The 16,981-nt window shown below is 37.8% G+C and overlaps 1 protein-coding gene across 2 annotated transcripts in view; it reads left to right on the top strand.

Annotated features, from left to right (window-relative positions):
* Nucleotides 1-932: 932 nt before the first annotated feature.
* Nucleotides 933-16,981, top strand: part of LOC124620434 (cytoplasmic tRNA 2-thiolation protein 1) — a 37,666-nt gene continuing 21,617 nt past the window's right edge. For both annotated transcript variants that reach the window (XM_047147068.1, XM_047147069.1), the window contains exons 1-5: nucleotides 933-1,246; nucleotides 7,139-7,370; nucleotides 8,792-8,910; nucleotides 10,263-10,451; nucleotides 10,552-10,756. In XM_047147068.1, coding sequence (XP_047003024.1) covers nucleotides 1,199-1,246; nucleotides 7,139-7,370; nucleotides 8,792-8,910; nucleotides 10,263-10,451; nucleotides 10,552-10,756 — 793 coding nt within the window. In that variant the 5' untranslated portion in view covers nucleotides 933-1,198. The remainder of the gene's footprint in view (nucleotides 1,247-7,138; nucleotides 7,371-8,791; nucleotides 8,911-10,262; nucleotides 10,452-10,551; nucleotides 10,757-16,981) is intronic.

Consider the following 16,981-nt stretch of genomic DNA (forward strand, 5'->3'; position numbering starts at 1 on the left):
TCCTGCTACTTTCTTGTTCAGTTATTTCCAGACAGTCTACACCATCATATTGTTTACATTTCGCTACTTCCTTTTTTCAAAGAAGATAACAACGTCCCACATCAACAACAACAAATCCGCTACAAACAGCGTCACTGTTAACACAAAAATTTGAAACACAACGAGGCCTGCCATGTGGGAGTTTCTTCCCTGAAGAACTAATACATAGGTTACTTTCAACAGCGTGGCTTGCTTTGTTTGTGAATTGGTCATAACAGAATTTCCTTTTATTGAATTTCTTGATTTGTGGAACAGTTCGTAATTATTGCACACTAAAGGATATGTACGTCCACAAATATATGTAGCACTTGGGCAACAAACATCCAGTAACACGTAAACAAACTGCTTCAGCGAAACAAAAGTAAATACTAGCAAAGTTAATCATTTACATACACTAGAAACCTGCACTGTCACTAACATATACAATACTATCGCTGGAAACAGAAAGTTCACAGTGCTTTTTGAAATAATATTGGTTTCTGTAACAGAAATAAAGGTGGCGTTCATTTGAAACCCTATAATGTGGATATCACTGTAATCAAAAAAGAGTATAGAATTTAATGAAGTCATAAAAAACTACTTTTCACCATTTATCAGTACCCTGTATCCTTAAGAACACGCATCAACACATTATCCACTATTATAACTGAGCGCGCGGCGAAAATAGGTTAACTTCCGTTGTTTGCAGACGACGACGTCGTCATAACTTGCTTCCCGAGAAACTCTGACTTGGCTTACGCTCCGTTGATGGCCCTTGTGAAAGCCGCTATTTGAAATTCAGTGTAGAATACTTTGACGTGACGTGACGGCCAGTGCGCATCGTTGCCAACCAAAGATGATCTCACTATTTTTGCCATGGAGGTAGATTTTGCTCCGCTCCTTCGTTGTAGTAGATCTTTGCCTTATTTATTACGTGCGTTTTTGTCTGCTGTCAATTGGTGTGTTTATATTTTTGTGATGCAAAGTCTGAAATTCCGTATAGAGTCATTTTACGTAGCCTAACCGTTGATTGAGGTGGTTTTCATGATTGGGTGGTGGAGCGGTGGTTACAGTACGATGCTATCGCTTTGGACGTGATTGAATAGCAGTGCTTCTAAGTTTTACGTAAACACATGGTTCATTAATTGGCCACCAACAAGAATAACAGAAGACCGTCGGCATGCCTGTTACTTGTTCTTCTGGATGCGGCAAAAGAGCAATTTTAAAGGTAAGTGAGATGACACGATGCTTAGAATGAATGCTTGAATCTTTCGGTTTTGTAGATCTACCGTACCGTTAATGCCTCGTAGAACAGAAGACTTGAGTAGAACTAACTGTTCGTAAATGAAAAAAGCGTTGTACTTTAGGGACCAGCCGAATGAGCTAGTGCAGTTGTTAGGTCGTTTGCCTCATATTCAGGAGGAAATAGTTTGCTATGTCGGATCATCCTGATTAAGGTTTAACGAAATCGTTTCAGGCAAATTCGGCGATGGTTCCCTCAAGGCCACTGCGGACCACACGTCCTATCCATATATATTTATGTATTATTGTGCGTTTATATTTGAAGTTATTTATTTTCATTGTATTGTGATGAAAAATCTTTGTGAGATGATTTCTGAGTAGATTAGATTAGTACTTGTTCCATAGATCATGAACACGACACTTCTTAATGATGTGGAACGTGTCAGGTTAATAAAAGATGTCTGTACAAGATATTACATTACACGAAATATTGCATGACACTAATGTTTAAGTTGTTGATGGTTTTTTTTTCTCCCCTTAATTTATATCTAAAAATTCAGCCAATGAGTAGAAGGAGTTGTCATCTAGAAATTGTTTTAATTTATTTTTAAATGTTAGTTGGCTATCTGTCAAGCTTTTGATGCTGTTTGGTAGGTGACCAAAGCATAATTTACCCCTTTCTGTGCCAAAGTTAGATTTAACCCTGCATAGTGAAGACCATCCTTTCTCCTGGTGTTATAGCTATGCACACTGCTATTACTTTTGAACTGGGTTGGATTATTAACAACAAATTTCATAAGTAAATATATATACTGTGAGGATCCCTAGATCCTTAAATAGATGCCTGCAGGATGATGATGGGTGGGCTCCAGCAATTATTCTGATTACACGTTTTTGAGCAATGAATACTTTTCTACTCAATGATGAATTACCCCAGAATATGATGCCATACGAAAGCAGTGAATGAAAGTCGGCATAGTAAGCTAATTTACTGAGATTCTTATCACCAAAATTTGCAATAATCCTAATAGCATACGTAGCTGAACTCAGACGTTTCAACAGACCATCAATGTGTTGCTTCCAGTTTGGCCTCTCATCAATGGACACACCTAAAAAATTTTAAAATTCTTCCTTAGCTACAGACTTCTGTTCATAGTCTATATTTATTACTGGAGTTGTGCCATTTACTGTACAGAACTGTATATATTGTCTTTTATCAAAATTTAAAGAGAGTCTGTTGCTGAGAACCACTTAATAATTTTGTGAAAAACATTTACAATTACATCACTTAGTTCTTGGTTTTTGGATGTTATTACTATAATTGTATCATCAGCAATAAGAACTAACTTTGCATCTTCATCAATGTGGAATGGTAAGTCATTAATGTATATCAAGAACAGTAAAGGACCTATGACCGAACCCTGTGGGACCCCGTACTTGATAGTCCCCCCCAGTTTGAGGAATCAGCTGTTTTAACATTACATGAACCACTCATTTCAACTTTCTGCATTCTTCCAGTTAAGTATGAATTAAACCATTTGTGCACTGCCCCCCTCAAACCATAATGATTTAGCTTATCTAAAAGAATTCCATTATTTACACAATCTAAGGTCTGAAAGATCACAAAAAATACCAATGGGTGATGTCCAGTTATTCAGAGCATTTAATATTTGATCAGTGAAAGCGTATATAGCATTTTCTGTTGAAAAGCCTTTCTGAAAACCAAGCTGACATTTTGTTAGTACTTTATTTTTACAAATATGGGAGGCTACTCTTGAATACATTACTTTCTCAAAAATTTTTGATAGAGCTGTCAGAAGAAAGATTGGGCGGTAGTTGTTGACATCCGAAGTATCCCCCTTTTTATGCAATGGTTTTACAATGGCATATTTCAGTCTGTCGGGGAAAACACCCTGCTCCAAAGAGCTATTACATACGTGGCTGAGAATCCGACTTATCTGTGGGGAACAAGCTTTAAGTACCTTGCTGGAAATGTCACCAATTCCGTAAGAGCTTTTACTTTTCAGTGATTTTATTATTTTACTGATTTCAGAGGGAGAGGTTGGTGGAATTACAGTTGTTTCAAACTGCAAAGGTATGGCGTCTTCTATTAGTAGCCTTGCCTCTTCTAGCGAAGATCTAGATCCTGACATCTTCAATTTTTTGGTCCTGTCCTCCTCAGTTGCGCGTAATACTACGGTATGTTGATGATTTTCACTTATGGACCGTCTGACAGCAACTGAATAAAACACAATTTTAGTGCCATACGCGTTTCGCCTTTATTTTCTGCAAGGCATCATCAGTGGCAGGTTGCGTAGACAGTTTCTTACATATTACGCTCCTGTTGCATTTTTGGTCTTGCTCGTCTTCCTATGAGCGCCAATTTGCTGCTTTTTCTGCATTCCACAGCACTATGCACTGAACGCTTTTTTTTAATGCAATGTTTTGGTTTCTGTTGCCGACTGTCAAATGTTTTTGCCAAAGATCTTTGTTTAAATGCCCTTATGCATGCTGTAATTAATCTAATCTTGTCCTCATGATCCCTATGTGAGCAGTACATAGGTATTGTAGTACATTTTCTTGGAATTCTTTGTGGCTATCTTCAAGAGTCTGCCAATCCAGTTTCTTCAGTATCCCTGTTGCACTCTCCCACAGGTCAAACAAACTTGTGATCATTCATGCTGCCCTTCTCTGTATATCTTCAGTATCCCCTATTAGTCCTATTTGGTATGGGTCCCACATAGTTGTGCAACATTCTAGGATGGGCCACACAAGGGATTTGCAAGCAATCTCCTTTGTAGACAGATTGCATTTCCCCATATTCTACTAATAAACCTGTCTACCACCTGCTTTACCGGTTATTGAGCCTATGTGATCATTCCATTTCACATCCCTATAAAATGTTACATCCAGGTATTTGTATGAATTGGGTGATTTCAGCTGTGGCTCATTGGTGTTATACTCGTAGGATTCTGTGTTTCTTTGATTTGTGAAGTTGACAATTTTACATATGTGAGCATTTAAAGTAAGTTGCCAGTCTTTGCACCATTTTGAAATCTTATCAAGATATGACTGAATATTTATGAGGCTTCTTTCAGTCAGCACTTCATTATACAATGAAGAGCCAAAGAATCTGGTACACCTGCCTGATATCGTGTAGGGCCCCCATGAGCACACAGAAGTGCCACAACATGATGTGGCACAGACTCGACTAATGTCTGATGTTGTGCTGAAGGGAACTGACACCATGAATCCTCCAGGGCTGTCCATAAATCCGTAGGAGTATGAAAGAGTGGAGATCTCCTCTAAACAGCACGTTGCAGGGCAACCCAGATATGCTCTATAATGTTAATGTCTGGAGAGTTTGCTGAATGGCAGAAGTGTTTAAACTCAGAAGATTGTTCCTGGAGACACTCTGTAGCAATTCTGGAAGTGTGGGGCGTCACATTGTCCTGCTGGAATTGCCCAAGTCTGTCGGAATGGACGTGAATGGATCCAGGTGATCAGACAGGATGCTTATGTACATGTCACATGTCAGAGTCATATCTAGATGTATCAGGTGTCCCATATCACTCCAAACTGCACATGCCCTACACCATTATAGAGCCTCCACTGGCTTGAACAGTCCCCTGCTGACATGCATGGTCCATCAATTCATGAGGTTGTCTCTGTACCTGTACATTTCCATTTGCTCAATACAATTTGAAATGAGACTTAGAGAAAGCTTTTGACAATGTTGATTGCAATACTCTCTTTCAAATTCTGAAGGTGGCAGGGGTAAAATACAGGGAGCGAAAGGCTATTTACAATTTGTACAGAAACCAGATGGCAGTTATAAGAGTCGAGGAGTATGAAAGGGAAGCAGTGGTTGGGAAGGGAGTGAGACAGGGTTGTAGCCTATCCCCAATGTTATTCAATCTTAGCAAGCAGTAAAGGAAACAAAAGAAAAGTTCGGAGTAGGTATTAAAATCCATGGAGAAGAAATAAAAACTTTGAGGTTCACCGATGACATTGTAATTCTGTCAGAGACAGCAAAGGACTTGGAAGAGCAGTTGAACGGAATGGGCAGTGTCTTGAAAGGAGGGTATAAGATGAACATCAACAAAAGCAAAACGAGGATAATGGAATGTAGTCGAATTAAATCGGGTGATGCTGAGGGAATTAGATTAGGAAATGAGACACTTAAAGTAGTAAAGGAGTTTTGCTATTTGGGGGGCAAAAGAACTGATGATGGTCGCAGTAGAGACGATATAAAATGTACACTGGCAATGGCAAGGAATGCGTTTCTGAAGAAGAAAAATTTGTTAACATCGAGTATAGATTTAAATGTCAGGAAGTCGCTTCTGAAAGTATTTGTATGGAGTGTAGCCATGTATGGAAGTGAAACGTGGACTGTAAATAGTTTAGACAAAAAGAGAATAGAAACTTTCGAAATGTGGTTCTACAGAAGAGGGATCACCAATTTAGTATTGGAGGGCAGCGTGGAGGGTAAAAATCGTCGAGCGAGACCAAGAGATGAATACACCAAGCAGATTCAGAAGGATGTAGGCTGCAGTAGGTACTGGGAGATGAAGAAGCTTGCACAGGATAGATTAGCCTGGAGAGCTGCATCAAACCAGTCTCAGGACTGAAGACCACAACAACAACAAAAACAGTTTGAAATGAGACTCGTCTGCCCAGCCAACATGTTGCCAGTTATCAACAGTCCAAAGCTTGTGAGCCAACTCTAATGATCTTGTTGTTGATGGGATGTTAAACCCTAATCTTCCTTTCTTCAAGTAAATTCTTTTCCACATTACACACACCAGTCTTAAATTTAGAAAGCCTGCATGGAATCTCAACCATTTCCACCAGCCCTGCTCTTTGGCAGTTAGAAGAGTGCTGGAGATCTAATTGGACACAGTTTTTTGGACAAAGTGCAGCAAGTCAGATTGGCCCAACAATACCACCTACAGGCATGTAGCTGCCAAGAAAAATCTGGAATTGCTTTAACCACAGAAGAACCAGGTGTGCAGAATGAAAATCCGTTTCTTTATAAGTGGGAGATTGTACACAACCCTGAATGTGATAGTGGCATAGGGAGTGGCATAGGGGAGCAAACATAGGTCACATTATTTGTGAATGCCCTGTAAGAAGATTTTGAGGAGACTGGAACAACTTCATAAAGACTCCTCCAAAGATTATTGTGTCGTTAAGAACCGTGGACATAGGGCTATGATGCCACCATGAAATTAATGTTATTTCTAAAAGTTCACTTGCTATAATTTTATGAGTTTGTTAATAGTTTTTATGCTTGTTTTATATCTTATTTTTCTGTTTTACACATCACAATTTTCTGTCATTTTGCTGTACACTAAATAAATAAATAACGACTGTGTGTTCACGTGTAATGAAGCACAACCTCATTTGTAAAGAATGGGATAGGAAATTAGCCTTAATCTTCCCAAATTTTCACTTCATTTAATGACAGTTCACTGGCTGAGCTTAGTGTAGCACTGAATCTTCGGGCCACTGGAGACAGAGTCCAACTGGGTCTAATGAATTATACAGTAAGATGTCAATGAGTTAATATAAGGATAAGTTAATACCTTAACTTACTGATTGTGTCCACAGTGAATATTTAGCAAGTTTACTTCATGGTATATACATTAGTTTTACATCTATTTTGGGAAAATGGTCCCAACAGCAATATCAGTGTTGATGGTTTAGATGATGGCAATGATGAGTGGACCATATAACTGATTAGTAACTTGTTGATATCTGTTTATAATGAATTTGTCATATTATGCATATGTTTCCTTTTTTATGGTCAGAAGGCTCTTCCTCACTTCTCAGCCTTTATCGCCAGAAATATCAATAATTTGTTTTCTTTTTGTAGAGGCCAAAAACAGGTGATGCCCTCTGCAAAGATTGTTTCTTTTGGGCGTTTGAGACAGAAGTTCACAACACTATTATCAATGGCCACCTCTTCAAACCTGGGCAGTTAGTAGCGGTGGCAGCCTCAGGTGGCAAAGACTCTACAGTACTTGCGTATATTCTCAAGATCCTTAATGAACGACATAACTATGGGTTGAATTTGGTCTTGCTATCAGTAGATGAAGGAATCACAGGTAAGTGATGATTTGTTTGGATATTTGCTAACTTGTTATTGTTAACAGTTCAGTAAAAACTCTATGCTCCAGCACAGAAACTGTTGTGTTCATTGTGAGTTAATATGATCAACAACATTAGGATCCGGGAAGCAATGGAACCACTGCATTAAAGACACTTAATGTGTATCCATAAGACGTATGGCCTGTTATTCAAAAGATACTGTGAGATATCTCCATTGGCAAAAGATTCCAGATTAGTGTCCCTTCAGTTCTCCAGGAGGGGACTGCCCAGGAGGTGATAACCAAGAGGAAAAGATTGACTAACAAGAATGAATAAAGAAAACCTAGCTGAAAACAGCAATGTTATAGAGTGTAAGCAAAGCAGTTCAGAAACCAAAGGCAAGAGTCATGCATTTTGAATGTAGCAAGAGTTGAAAATATTGGTGCTATATGACAATCATCACTCATATTCCATAATACCTACCACAGTAACAATAATACTGTCCATCTTACGAGTTGGTATTACACAGAAAGGAGTTGGGTATTCAGCCATAAACATTTAATAGCCTACGCAGTGATGTGAAGAATCTAATACATAATAAAATATTTCTTTTATCTTTGTTTTATGAAGTGAGTACCCACATTTTAATGTTCAGGTTTTTAACCTGTAATTTTCTGATGGTACTTCCACCTCATTCTGATTTATTACATTTCAGGAAAGTGTGTACGTTTGTGCTCTTAGTGTAATTCATTCATTTTACTTCTTTGGCTCACTTTGGAATATACAAAGTGTTGTTGAGCTCCAGTGTCTACCAATAAATCTCCAAAATCTGACCACTTGAATGTTTAAGTAGTCACATTTTGTCTTCTGGTGCCAGACTTTCAGCTTAAAACTGCTTATTTTATTTACTTAACAGGTGAGACACTAGAATTTCAGCTGTTATCAGTCTTCTCCCACTTTCATAATCATGTTAAAGAAATCACTGAATTTACTCGCTGTAGAACAGAAACCATGCAAAGGAAGCTTTGGTAAATAGATAGATATAGTGTGGCTCAAAACCTAATACATGTCCTTCCTCTTCAGATTTTTGTGCCTATTTTCACATCTGAGTGTTTTCACATTCTCATTTTTTTAAAAGTCAGTGTTTGGGCTAGGAACAAAATCCCAAATCTCTCTCATCAGTTAGTTACATTACTCAACCTGCAATACAGGCAGACCTATGCATGTTTTTGATTTGGTTATACATTTATGAGAGAGATGTGTTCATATCCGTTTGCACACTTAAAAATAATCAAAACTGGCGAGTAATACTTGATAAAATATTCATTTAAATTAAGAACTGGGTGGAAATGATGATGTACTACAAAAAAATATATGATAAGTTTGGGCTGTGTTGCATTTAATAAATTTTTAATTAACAATTAATTTGTTGCCTTAGGCTATCGTGATGATAGTTTGGAAACAGTGAAGAAGAACAGAGATGAATATGAGATGCCTCTGAAAATTTTGTCGTATGAAGAATTGTATGGTTGGAGCATGGATGCCATAGTGAAACAGGTTGGTTTAGGTTTAGATTTTTGGTATTCATTACTTGATAAATTGATTCATTTACTTTGTGGTGACTGTGGTGGTCTACTAGGTAGAGCACCAGGCTCCAGCCCGTATTGCAGCCCCTCCAGGTCAGCCCCAGGTTCATTCAGCCTGCTATCAAATGAGTAACAGGGATCTAGTAAATTACAGATTTATCTTAAAAAAATTGTTTTATGGTGAATCAGTATACTATCAAAATCAACATTGTGCTAAGAAGCTGCTAAATAGGAAATTTGAGTATTTGGGGTAAATATGTTGTTGTTACTACAAGTATATCATGAGAAAAAAATAGTTGTCTATGTAGTTAAATTGTAGCAATTGGATTTATTTCACTTTGCTACATTTCATATCCCACCACCGACACCAGTGTACTAACCAGTCCAAAAATGTCCATTCCGCATAGGTAATCCTTTATTGTACAGAAGGTAAATTTGTCACAAACCAATATAATTTATGTAGCAAGTGACCAGACAGTTCATCCAAGCCTGATGATGATACAACGATTTGAGATGAGATGTGTATGTAACAGATTAAAGCAATGTGATGGATCCAGATGCTTCTTTCACTTGTAAAATGTTACCAATTGAGCCATCGCTACATATCTAGCAGCCTGACTCAGAGCTGTAATTTGCCAGCACCTTTCTCATGCTGTTCTAAGCTCTGTGAAAGACTTCAGTAAGATACAGGAAACTAAACTCCTAGGAGAAAGGATTGTAAAGCAACAGAAGTGCTAGATGAAGTTGCCCTACACTAAATATTTTATGTACATGCACATTGGTGCCCACAGCTCTGAAACTGCAATAACTTTCCACTGTTCAGTTTATAAGCTTGAGAGACAAATGGGAACATCACACTTTTCTCAAGAATACTATTGTGCTTTCATCCTAGATGGTGTCCACAAGAGAATTCGGAAGCTGGATGTGATACGCTCAAATACTGAGATGGGCTGTCAGTTGTGCAAGGATTTACCTACAAAAAGCAAAGATAGGGATTCAAGTGTGTGTGTGATGCACACTTTCAGGAAACTGAAAGAACCACTGAAGCACATCCCCCACAGCATAGAGAAAGTTTCATTTTTCGTAGTTTGTTCATATCTGTTTTTAATCTGTCAGAAGTATTATCAAATGTTCATGAAAATGTGAAACAAATAAATCTAACCCATCATTGATAAATAGTATCTAAATGATTCATATCTGCAAGTGATTAAGGCTGATTACATGGATAACAAACCAGTGGAAAACCATAATTGTAAAATGTGTTTAAATAGTGTAACGGCTCAATAACCTGTATTTCTTTGTTTTTTTGCTGACGTTTTACAGATAGGAAAGAAAAATAATTGCACGTTCTGTGGTGTCTTCAGGCGCCAGGCACTAGACAGAGGAGCAGCAATGCTTGGCGTCGACTGTGTTGCTACGGGGCATAATGCGGATGACATTGCAGAAACAGTACTTATGAATATTCTACGAGGAGACATTGCACGGCTCCAGAGATGCACTGCAATCATTACGGTAAGCTTCTTTTAACTGTATAGTTCTTCTCAGCAGTTGTTCAAACATAGTGTCCTGTAATTAAATAACATGTATGATATATACGTTTCACATGTTACAGGCAAACGAAGACGCAATTCCTCGCTGCAAACCTTTGAAATACGCATATGAAAAAGAAATTGTGATGTATGCGTATTTCAAACGATTACATTATTTCTCCACTGAATGTGTGTATTCACCAAATGCATATCGTGGCTATGCCAGAACTTTCTTGAAAGATCTGGAGAAGGTTAGACCATCTGTAATAATGGATATAATACACTCAGGTGAGAAAGTTTCCATTAAAACAATGATACATTCATTTTTTGGAATGAGAGCTCTATGTGCTTTTTCCAGGTATTAACAGACCAGTCAGTTGAATCAATATTTTCAAACACTGCTACTCTCTTGACTCCTAACAGTCTTATGAGATACTGTGGGACTTGCATGAGTAACACTATTGCTGTCATTCACAAAAATCTTGAACATTTCTTCCACCTCACAGCTATGTGACTACAGGGAACAAAGTATTGAGTATACACTACCTTTGTGAGAGATGCTGTTCGTCATCATCATCATCATCATCATCATCATCATCATCGCCAGTACTAACAACACCAGCAGGGATTGATAGTTGTTACGCAGGCACATGAACAGCCAACTGCTGTCTGAGCAGTTAAGTGTGCACTGATATACAGAAAGCTGGTAGGTGCTAAGGTGGAGAAATGAATGCCACAGCAAAAATATTAATAGTACAAGTCCCGTTACCGACCCACTGGTAATGTTTTCTCAGTTTCAGGCATCCACAGTTAGCTCTGATAGTTGGTTGTGAAATATGTACCATTGATCACAGTTGTAAATAAACAAAAGTCACTCCAACACACTTCTTTTGGCTATAATTTCTTATTTTGCAATGCTCCTAAGCCCGGTATTACACTATCAAATGTCTTTGTCAAAAAGTTTCAAGTTTCTTTGTCAAAGTTGATACGTTAAATATTTATGTCAAAGAAGTTTGATGGTGTAATAGGGCACTTTGTCAAATCTTGTCTGTTGTCAAATAAATTTGATCAGATCTAGGGCCTCGCTATAGAATTGATCCTGAAAGTCGCTTGTCTTCTGTTCACTGCAATGTGACATGTTACCACGTGGAGCGCAAGCATCGCTGCAGCGTTATGTCATCTGTAGTGTGTTTATGAACATGGCCACTAAATACAATTGGTGTGTACCGACAAGTACAAAATTAATAGAGATGTATGAAGCTGATGAGGCGCTTTACAATGTGAGGCACCCTGAATAAAAAAATAGATTAAGAAAATTGGAGACCTAACCTAACCTAATCTAACCCAACCTAACTCTCTCCCATAGCAAGGAATCGGAGTGTTACAGTGAGCCTGTCTTCTGCACATATAGCAGTTCTTAAGTGAGTATTGTACTTTGTGGTAGGATACACTTCACTGAGCAAATACTGCAATGTATGCTCATCCATTCTTAAGTAATTTATGTACGACTGGACATCCTCCACTACAAGCTCACGTAACAAGGTTTGTTGAATGCTTTTATTGTCTCATCATAAAACACACAGCTTCACCCAGGTATGTTTCCTTTTTTTCCCCTGCTTCTCTTCCACATGTGCACACTGTGCAATTGTGCTACATGCAACTGCTGTGGTTAATAACAGGTTGTTGTTGTCAACCATCTTGAACTTTGATGAAAAATATGATGGCAGTTTAATACCCCTTTTTAGCGCCACATCAAAGATCTTTGTCAAATAAATTTGACAGATATTTGATCATATCTTTGACAAAGAAATATGATAGTGGAATACCAGCCTAACACACTAGATTGAGTGACATCATCAACAATTCAGAGAAACATTGAAAGGTTAGTAAAAAAAAATTTCTTGAACATTGCAGCACCATGAAGAGAGTGTGTGAATATTATGTGACACTTATTCAGAGCTTTATATAACTTACAAATTATTTGAATTATAGAGCTATGTGTTGGGTGCCTGTATTAGGGAGTGTCCTCTGAATGGCCATTTTAATTTTATGCATAAACAACTGTACACAAATGATAAATGTTGTGCACTATCTGATCAAAAGTATCCAGCCACCTATTAGTGGACATTAGTATGGGTGTGTCCATCTTTTGCAGCTTGAACCCTGCTGGCGACACTTTCAGCGAGGTGTCGGAATGTCTGTGGCAGAGTGGCAACCTATTCTTCCTGAAGAGCCAATACCAGAGAAGATAGTGATGTTGGAATCCATGATCTGGAGCAAATTCTGTCTTCCAACTCATCCCAGTGGTGTTTCATTGGATTCAAATTGGGACTCTGGCTTAGCCTGTCTGTTTCCACAAAGTATTGCCACACAGATTCCCCTTTGTGACGGGTGCATTGTTATGTTCTCTGAACTGTTACTCTACTGTACACAGTACACAACAGTGTAAAATGTTCCTATCCTTCTGCATTTAGCATTTTCTTAATCGCAATTGGGGGACCACATTCGAGCAATGGAAAATACCCCCATACTGTACACCACCTCCCCCATTTCTTCTGTTAGCACTACACATGATGGCAGGTAGTGCTAAGTGCTCTCCAGGCATTTGCTGAACCTGAACTTTCTCACCAAATTGCCAGGGAATAGTGTGATTCATCACTCTAAATCACTCATTTCCAGTCATCCACCGTCCAGTGGCATACCTCTTTATACCACCTCAAGCGTTGCTTAGCCGCGAGTAAAACAATGTCTGGCTTATGAGGAACTGCTCAACCAATGTATCTCATTCTTTTTAAACTCCCTATGCACATTCATCGTGCTAGCTGGATTGCTTGTAGCACTTTGGAACTCACAGGTGATTCCTAGTACCAATTTTATGTAATTTTGTTGCAACCATCCTGTGCAATGTGTGATGGTCTCTGTTCATCAGTACATGAGGTCTGCTTGCTTTTGGTTTAGCTTTGGTTGTTCCTTTGTGTTTCCACTTCACAATAAAACCATCAACAGTCAAATTGGTTACCTTTAGAAGAGTTGATGTGTCCCTGATGGATTTATTACTCAGGTGACATCCACTGATTAGTTCACAATCGAAAACACTGACCTCTCCTGACTGACCCATTCTGCTGTTACTGCTTTTCTACTGGCAAAACAATACTCCCAGCTTCTGTTTGCACTGGCGGGTTCACCTCTTGTGACATATAGTTATAAGTTCTGCATTATATGGGGGTTTCCATATACTTTTGATCTGATAGTGTACATTAGTAGATGTGTGAGGGATCAGTATGCTTCATTAGTGCCAAAGTGTTCCATAATCACTACAAGGTGATTGAATAGAGCAGTTGTTTATATTTGACCATCCTCAGTCACTATAGGTGTAAAAAAGAAATATTAACAAAGATAGCAAAATATTGCTTAGGAAATATAACAGGAAACAGATTTTCTGAGCAGTCAGCATCAAACATGGATTTCTAGAGATGGAGGTATGGAACATCAGTGGATAAAATTTAAAAGTACTGTGCAGTACACTTTAGACATGTATATGCGGAGTGAAATTGCCAAAATTTATTTGTGAATAACAATAAAAACACTCAGTGCTCAATAACCATTCACATTATCATAAAAATTACAACAATTAAAAAGTCAAGAGTGATGAAGTGCTTCTGAATGCTGCAGAGCCATATAAAAGTGCTTGATTTTTTTACTACCAGTATATATCAGTAAAGATGCATCTTCAGGTGCTTACATCTTATCATTCTATTTGCTCAACTACAACTTTTTCACTGCCTTGCTATCCTGGCCAATCAGTGACCTCAAACAATTAACTAATTTGCCTTGCACTGGCTCTCTTATAGACAAATAACAGATATGAATTATTTTTGTATTGTTATAATTTCAAGTTATCTTGATTTACAATAAAGAATCAAACATTTACAAACTTGTAAGTGTGACTAAGTATTCAGCATAAACAAATAAAAAATTTGAAATACATATATACTGATGTAAAAAATCACAACACCAAAAAATAATCAATGTACTATAATGAAATTTTATGAATACTTTGTCTGAGTGACATATTTAAGTAATTAGCAGTGCAAGATCATAGGTTAATGTAAATGCGAGGTAAGCCATTGCAAATGTGAAATACTGGTACATTAATAACTAAAGTACTACTAGAATGTTGAATGCAAGCATGCAAATGTGCATGCATTGTGTTGTACAGGTGTAGGATGTCAATTTGTGGGTGGAGTTCCATGCCTGTTGCACTTCATCGGTCAGTACAAGGATGGTTAATGCTGTTTGTGGATGATACTGGAGTTATTGATTGAAGACAGATTTGGTGATCAAGCAAACCAAGACAACATGTTGGCACTCTGTAGAGCATATTGTGGGGGCATATTATCCTGTTGGAAAACATCCCCAGGAATGCTGTTCATGAATGGTGGCAGTAGATTTGTGTACAGATTTGCAGTCTGGGTGTGTGGGATAACCATGAGAGTGCTCCTGGTGTCATACCCAAGACCATAACTCAAACTTTTTGTAACAGTTTGTTGGGTCAGTGTGCCAACTGCTGCTCAGATTGCTGCTGCTGATGCAGTACCATGTGCCAGAGCCATTTGCTGAACACGATGGTCTTCCTTCTTGCCACATGTCCATGTGGAACCCGATCTCCTGGTGACCGTGCATTCTCATTACCACCACTGCCAGCAAGCATGTAAAATTGGTACATTCCTGCCAAGTCTTTCTGCAGTACCACAGAAGACACATCCAGCTTCTCGTAACTGTTACATGACCTCGTTCAAATTTAGTGAGGTGTTGATAATGGCATCTTGGTATTCATGACTAACATCAACTCATCATGCCCAATATCAAAAGTAGCACACTCACCGCCGTTATAGCATTTATTTAAAGCAAACCTGATTTGCATCCGCATAGTGGTGCCACTAGTGCCACTCTTATGCGACTGGCACACAATTTGCATAGACATCATCTTTCAGATGTAGATAGGTATCCTCTATCAGATGTAAAAACTTACCTTTGTCACACAACTGCTTCTTTGTGTCTCGGTTTTTTTCTATCAATGTATTTGTTAAGTATAAAATTTTCCTTTACTGTATTTTGTTCAATGTTTAACTTCAACAACTGGTATCAAAAGATACAAATTTTAGTAAGATAAATTAAAATTTTTGTAATTGGCTTCAATTACAGAACTTTCCACACTAAAGTTTTATTAGTTTGCACAAATAACTGTCTTTAAAATTGTACTGAAGGCTGTTAATATGCTAAATGTTTACAGTTTGAACATTTGACTAAAAGTTTATATTTTGAAAATTCAGATATGTTATTTCATGATGTTTTCCAGAAATTTCCACTAAAACGTTCTATATATTTGATACAAATATCTCATTACACGAATACAAATTTTCATCTTCCCAGATTTAAAACTATGAGATGGAATAGAATTAATATATGTAACAGACATAAAAGTAATCATAAAATATACATCATCACAATAAAAATTATAATGTATCATGTACTTCACTAGACACATATATCACCTACTCCTATACTTGAAAATCTGGGGCTGTTACATTACGGTAATCATCACAGTCCTGCTCTAGTTTTTGTAGAATAAGTTGATGGAGACCTAAAGTAACTTTGACCTTCCAACATTTGCCTAAACTGGAAAACAAATTTTATTTTCCCATCAGAACTTAAATTTCCAACTTGTAATGCAGTTTCTTTGGTATTTATTTGACCACTATATGTCTGAGTATGTTGCAAGCCTGCCTTGACTGTGGATAGTGATACAGCTTAACAATCTGTTTTTATATTGTGGTAAGGTATTGCTGCAATGGCTCCATGTTCTCTCAGTGATGTAGAAACCTTTTACACAGAACCTCCAAGCTTTAGAAAGTCCGTAATACACACCATATTTTTTTCACCATGCATTATATCCAGAACTTATAAAATAGAGCCAGAATATTTTATAAACTCTGTAATTTGCTCAAACTTAGTATCTGTTACTATATTCTTTCTAAAGCTAATGCTCTGTATAACTGCATAGACATATCTCACATGAAATAAATATGTGTCATTGCATTGCGCAAATCATTCCATAGTGTAATATCACACTTACTCAAAGTTTGTCGTAAAACACTTTCTGGTTTTTTGGATGACTGTACACACACTAAGTAAAGTAACTAAGTGTTACTGACTGAGAACCCTGCTCCCCCAGAGAGACTTTAATCCACCAAATGGGAAAGGTTTCCTTTCTTCGTGCACATCGCCATCTTTCCTTCATTGAATGTGAATGTTTTGTCTCGGTTGCAGATATTCAGTGTGTGTGTGTGTGTGTGTGTGTGTGTGTGTTATAGTGTTATATTTGTGTTTTTGATTAGATGAGAGAGAAGGGAAAGGGTGAAACCCTGTGCTGTCACTTAGCTTACTCCTCAAGAAGAATACCAACAGTGCCACTGTACTTAACTTAAGGTACTGAAGCAAAGTTTGGTTATC

Source organism: Schistocerca americana, chromosome 1, assembly GCF_021461395.2.
Source record: "Schistocerca americana isolate TAMUIC-IGC-003095 chromosome 1, iqSchAmer2.1, whole genome shotgun sequence".
Taxonomy (NCBI): Eukaryota; Metazoa; Arthropoda; class Insecta; order Orthoptera; family Acrididae; genus Schistocerca; species Schistocerca americana.